Source organism: Mus caroli, unplaced genomic scaffold (genome assembly GCF_978045245.1).
Source record: "Mus caroli unplaced genomic scaffold, Mus_caroli_1 scaffold_15, whole genome shotgun sequence".
Classification (NCBI taxonomy): domain Eukaryota; kingdom Metazoa; phylum Chordata; class Mammalia; order Rodentia; family Muridae; genus Mus; species Mus caroli.
The window spans coordinates 25,736,864-25,742,863 of NW_028227270.1; the positions used below are offsets into that span (position 1 = coordinate 25,736,864).

The 6,000-nt window shown below is 44.8% G+C and overlaps 1 protein-coding gene across 1 annotated transcript in view; it reads left to right on the top strand.

The window, feature by feature from the left end:
* The window catches only part of Iqgap2 (IQ motif containing GTPase activating protein 2), a 259,461-nt gene extending 256,512 nt beyond the window's left edge, over positions 1-2,949 (top strand). Inside the window, exons 34-36 of the mRNA XM_021180833.3 lie at positions 235-372; positions 1,280-1,388; positions 2,013-2,949. Coding sequence (XP_021036492.1) covers positions 235-372; positions 1,280-1,388; positions 2,013-2,126 — 361 coding nt within the window. The 3' untranslated portion in view covers positions 2,127-2,949. The remainder of the gene's footprint in view (positions 1-234; positions 373-1,279; positions 1,389-2,012) is intronic.
* Positions 2,950-6,000: the final 3,051 nt, after the last annotated feature.

Genomic DNA, 6,000 nt, shown 5'->3' on the forward strand with positions numbered 1-6,000 from the left:
TGATTCCAAAGCCTGGGGACAATTGTCACCTTCTATTGCAGATCAGTACACACACCCCTGCCCCACCCCTCCCAGCAGTGGGGTCACTCTGGGCATAGTTGCTGCAGATCAGTACAGCTCCTACCCGCCCCACCCCCACCCCGCACGCTCCTCCAGCAGTGGGGTCATTCTGGGCATGGTGGCTGTGCTGTCAGGAACATCTTGACAACAGGTCGTCTGTTCTGTTTTGCTCAGAAATTCTCGGAGATCAATTAAACTGGATGGAAAAGCAGAACCCAAAGGAACGAAGAGAGTGAAGCCAGTGAGGTACACAGCAGCAAAGCTACATGACAAAGGTGTCCTGTTGGGCATAGATGACCTTCAAACCAACCAGTAAGTACAGGCCAGCATCTGCTGAGAACACGCCTGCCCTCCACTCACACACACGGTTACTAAGCATTCCTCGGTGGTCCCTGGTGGCTTGGAGGGTCTGTTTGTTCTAGCAAGGCTTAGCCTAGATCACTAGTCTTACCCCACCACCCGACCTTCAGCATCAGGCACTGATGTGATCAGTCCTGGGAAGGGTGGGGATCCAGAAGTTATGTGTCCTGGGGTTTGTCCAGTGTATGGATCTGAGGGTCTCTCTTGGTCCCTTCATAAGAACTGAGACAGAGCAGTGAGCATGAAAGGCTGCCTTTTGATCTTGGTGCAGGAGTTACCTGCAGTTACTAAACAGTGTTTGTATTTCAAAACCATGAGCTGTGACAGCCCCTAGTCAGAACCACCTCCCACAAAGCTGGGAGTGTGTGAATTTAAGGTGGAAGGACCAACAGAAATGGTGGGAGCACGGCCCAGCAGGCACACCATGCTCTGCCTTTGCAAGAGATCATGAGCCTCAATGCATATCCCTCCTGTCTCAAGAGAAGTCGTCCTTTGGCTGTGGCCTTCTCTCTGACTCCCTCCTCCTTCCAGGACCTGACCCACAACAACTGATTCTATAAGCTCTGAGAATACACCTTTCACCTCATGAAGTTTCTCTAAAGACTATTACCTAATGAACATTGCTGTCCCAACAGCGGTATCAGTCAATGTCCAAAGATCACAACTGCTAGTTCCTTTGTAATTAAAAAAAAAAAATTCTCGCTCAGATCCCAGTAGTGGAAGATGATGCAGGGTGTTTGGCAGCCTTGGGATCGTCACACTACTTTGCTCTCTCATCCTGAGTTGAGGCTCTGTTCGCTTCTTTCTTCTATAGTGGTTTACTTGTGGTTGCACGTGTCTGACTGTTCCTCTTCAATAGGTTTAAGAATGTTATGTTCGATATCATAGCTACTGAGGACATGGGCATCTTTGACGTCAGATCCAAATTCCTCGGTGTTGAGATGGAAAAGGTGCAACTCAATATTCAGGTGAGCTGGGATGAAGGCCAGTGTGGCTCTCTCTGCATTACACAGTACCTAACAAACAGGGCTGCAAAAGCCCTGAGTTTAATTCCTGGAACTCAGATGGTGGAAGGAGAGAACTTTCACAAGTTGTCCTCTGACCTCCACATGCAAGGACACACACACACAATTTTTTAATTGTAAGACTGAAATGAAAATCGTGTCTGATATTAAATGGATAATAATTTTCTTTCATGCAGTTTTTTTCCAGTGCTGAAGCTCAAGCCCAAAAGCTCTCACACACAAACTAGCTCTGTACCCCCAAATTATAACTGTAGCCCTCTATCATTAAAGTCATTTTCTTCCACGCAGAGCAGTAATTCTCTAAGTGTGTCCTGACCACAGCACCACTCACTGTCACTTAGGAACTTGTTAAAATGCAGCTCTCACCACAGAGCTGCCATAGCACAGTCCCCAGGCCTAGGGCACGGGATTCCAAGTCCTCACTCACATGTATTGTTAAGCCGACTAATGCTTTGGAAGCCACAGTGGGATTATTGGATCAGCCGGGTCTATTTCATCATTGATTCTTCCAGTCCGTTTTTAAACAATGACGTCACACTGCGATGTCATCCTTCCCTTCGGTTCCAGGACTTACTTCAGATGCAGTATGAAGGGGTGGCCGTGATGAAAATGTTCGACAAGGTGAAAGTGAACGTGAACCTTCTCATATACCTGCTCAACAAGAAGTTCTACGGAAAGTGACGTGCTGTCTGCCGAGGGACTCGTGGATTCTCTATTGCCTGCCTTGAGAAATGAGCTTGTCTAGTATTTTTGTTTTAAAACATGATTGGAATCACGGCTTATAAGTGTCTGAATTTTTTTTAAGACCAAAACTGTTCTGAAGAATGTAGCCACGTGCCTTTTTGATAATTGGATACTGCAGCAGAGGGATAGACAAGATGGGCTGAGGGGACACACACACACACACACACACAGTACTGTGGCACAGGTACTGCCTCGGAAAGTTCTAATACCCCGTGATCTATTTTAAAGTAGGGGGGAGAAAGTTTAGCTGACTAGGGACAAATGTATAAACCTATTTTCCTATGAAAAGAAATTTTAAATGTCCCACTTAAATGATTAATTCTTCATAGATTGTTTTCTATCTGTGGAGAAATAGAGATCTAATTAATTTGTAAGGAATTATTTAGACATAGAGTTCTAAGCCCTGTCTTCTGGGAATTATCAGTTTTAAGGAGAACTTTTGTGCAATTCCAAATGAAGTTTTTATAAGTAATTGAAAGTGATGATACAATAACACTTTCTGTATAAAAGTATATATTTTATGTGATTTATTCAATTTACTCAAAGTGCACTACTGCCTCATAGGAAGGCTCCTGTATGGGAGTCACAGGAAACACGGTGGACAACAGGTATAGACCCCCACCTTCACCCGCACCATTTATTTGAATACTTCAATTGTGCCTCTAAATTTTTTTGTAATGCTATCAAATCAGTATCTAGATGGTTTTTAAATGTATTCTTTGAAAATTGTTTTATGTAAAATAAATGTTACTTAATTACATGAATGTGGTGGGTTTTTTTTAGGGTGTTTTAATAAGTCCAATTTACTTAGTGGGTAGAAGACTCTTGATGGGACTCATCAGTGAAAGAAGTCATATACCCAGAGCTGTGCAGATTAGGGTACAGAGGAAGCTGCTGCAGGAGGGGACACGGGGCTTCAAGTTCAACCATCCTTAGGTAAGCTGATCCACAGGCAATCTAGAGATCCAGGCAGCCTTGTACTTTCCACTGATCCCAACCCGAGGCGGGAAGAGGGGCTGAAGGTCAGAACAAATCTCTTTGAATTCCAAAGGTCACTCTTGCCTCCTTCCTGTTGGTTAATAGATTCCAGCCAACTAGAGTCCTCACCTCAGTCTGTTTTGTATGGTTATAACAAAATGTGCTTGTAGCTGGGCACTTTGTAAGACAGAAATGCTCATTTAATTCCAAGATCTTGAGGGCTCTGATAAGGGCAGCAGCCACTCATATTCCATTGTAGTACATGAGGAAGAAATGAAACACGCAGGGGCCAAACCACCCTTTCCCATGGGTCGCCTAAGACCATCAGAAAACAGAATATTTACACTATGACTCATAATATATTATAAAATTCAGGTATGATGTAGCAATAATATGATAATTGTATGGTTGGGGGTCACCACAGCACGAAGAACTGTATTAAAGGACCGCAGCCTTGGGAAGGCTGAGAACTACTGCTTTATAGAACAATCCACTCTGCCCCCAAGTCCTAATCCAGCCTCTTGAAGACACTACTCTATTCATGAAGTTAGAACTCCGCTGGTTTAATTAACCCTTAAAAGTCCCACCATCTCCCAACATCTTTATTGAGACTCAAGCTTAAAGATGGGTTCAATACACAGTCCAAACTGCTGCGGTGGTCTCTAGGCAACTAAGAATCCAGTTAAAACAAGGAGTGAAGAGAGAATGATCTGTTATTGAAAGAAAGAGAAAGCATAGTCGGAGCCTGGGCCTTTGAGCTAGACCTTCCGCAACACCTTACTCATTTATTCAACAGGGTTTTTTTCCTTAGGGATTGTAAAATCTGCTTATTAGAGAAAAATGAACTTAAGTTTAAAATCAACATAATTTGGAAAATTCTCATAAGTAGAGTCCAATTTTTTGTAATTTATTTTTATTTTATGTGCATTGATGGTTTGCCTGCACGTATGTCAGTGTGAAGGTGTCCGATCTTGGAGTTATAGACAGTTGTCAGTTTCCATGTGGTTGCTGGGAATTGAGCCTTTGAAAGAGTAGTTAGTGCTCTTAACCGCTGAGCCATCTCTCCAGCCCCAGAATCCTCTATTTTTCATAGCTGTTTCAGACTACATTGTTTTTTCAATGTTTACAGTTTCTATGTATATGAGAGGTTTTTTGTTGTCGTTGTTGTTTTGGTTTTTGGGGAGGGGTTCAAGACAGGGTTTCTCTGTATAGCCCTGGCTGTCCTGGAGCTCACTTTGTAGACCAGGCTGGCCTCGAACTCAGAAATCTGCCTGCCTCTGCCTCCCGAGTGCTGGGATTAAAGGCGTGCACCACCACGCCCGGCTTGTATGTAAGAGTATTGACCTCATACGTGCATGTGCCCCTGTGCATGCCTAGTGTCTATCGCTGTCACAAGAGGGCATCAGACCCCCTGGCACTGGAGCTAAGGACAAGCCGTTGTGTGGGAACTGGGAATTGAGCCTAGGTCTTCTGCAAAAGTAACAATCTCTCTAGCCCCAAGCAACATATGTTCTTGACAAATACTGCAGAACAATTCTACCACAACAACTGATAACCGTGAGAGTAGTTTGTTTTTGTTGTTTTGCTTTGTTTCACTTACACATCATTAGCCTTCGAAGCAATCGGGTAAGTTTCATCTTAAGAGCAAATTTTCCTCTTCCTACAGCCAGTATTGGGGAAAGGGTGCTTTAGTTGGGGTTTCCATTGCTGTGAACAGACACCATGACCGAGGCAACTCTTATGGCCTATGTACGCACATCTGTGTGGTTCTGCTTGCCTGTGCACGCATGTGTGGAACCAGAGGGTCAACTTTGAATGTCATCCTCTATCGCTGTTCCATCTTGGTTTTTGAGACAGAGTCTTTCATTGACACTAGAGCTTGCCTTTTAGCTCTGTTGGCTGGCTAGACCCTAGGCTTCACCTTTGACTCCCCACCCTCCTCCCCTACCCTCCTTCCCCACCCCCTCCACCACCCTCCTCCCCAACTCTCCTCCCCAGCACTGTGATTACAGGCCTGCATCACTATGCCCAGCTTCTACATGGGTACTGAGACTGGTACTCTAGTTCTCACGCTTGTGCAGGAAGCCCTTCCTCCCACTGAACCATCTCCCCAGCCCCCACCTGACTTACCTTTGTAGGCCATTAACACTAAACAATTGAAACTATAATGCTTTTCACAAAGTTGGTTCCTGTATTTTGGCATGATCGTGTTTCCAATATTATAAGACATCTTTAGTCAAGACGGTTGAGAGTACTGTATTCCCCAAGCTTCTACAGTGGCACCTGACACTTCAGTTTTTATATAGGGTCTCACTGCGCATCCCCGGCTGGCCTCGAACTAGCTATGTAGACCAGGCTGGCCTAACTGCTGGCACTAAAGGTATGTGCCACAACTGGCCCATACCTGGCACTTTAAAAGGCAAAAGCCACGGCAGTACGCGCTGCCTCAGTCACTTCTCCATCAATATGCCTGCTCTATGAGCTCCAGAGAGGGAAGACCTGGGTACGTTATTCAGGAACTTAGTGACCAAGTAGGATACCAACCTGTGTTGTCATTGTGTGGTACAAACCATCAGAGCTTTAATGTGCAGGTCCCTGGGGCAGCTTGTGGGTGGGTGTGTGGACACTAATTAGAATTACTATTCATGATGTGACTTTTATGATTCTTGTGGTTAAGTGGGGGTTAGTGGTATCCCTCAGACATCTAGAGAAGCAACCGCAGAACTGGGAATGGTGAGAGTGTACTTCGTGTGTGTTAGAGCTTACTGCCAGTTAGCTATTTGAAAGTGCCATTGCCTCGGGTACTGAAGCCAGGACCTGGTAATGGCTTAAA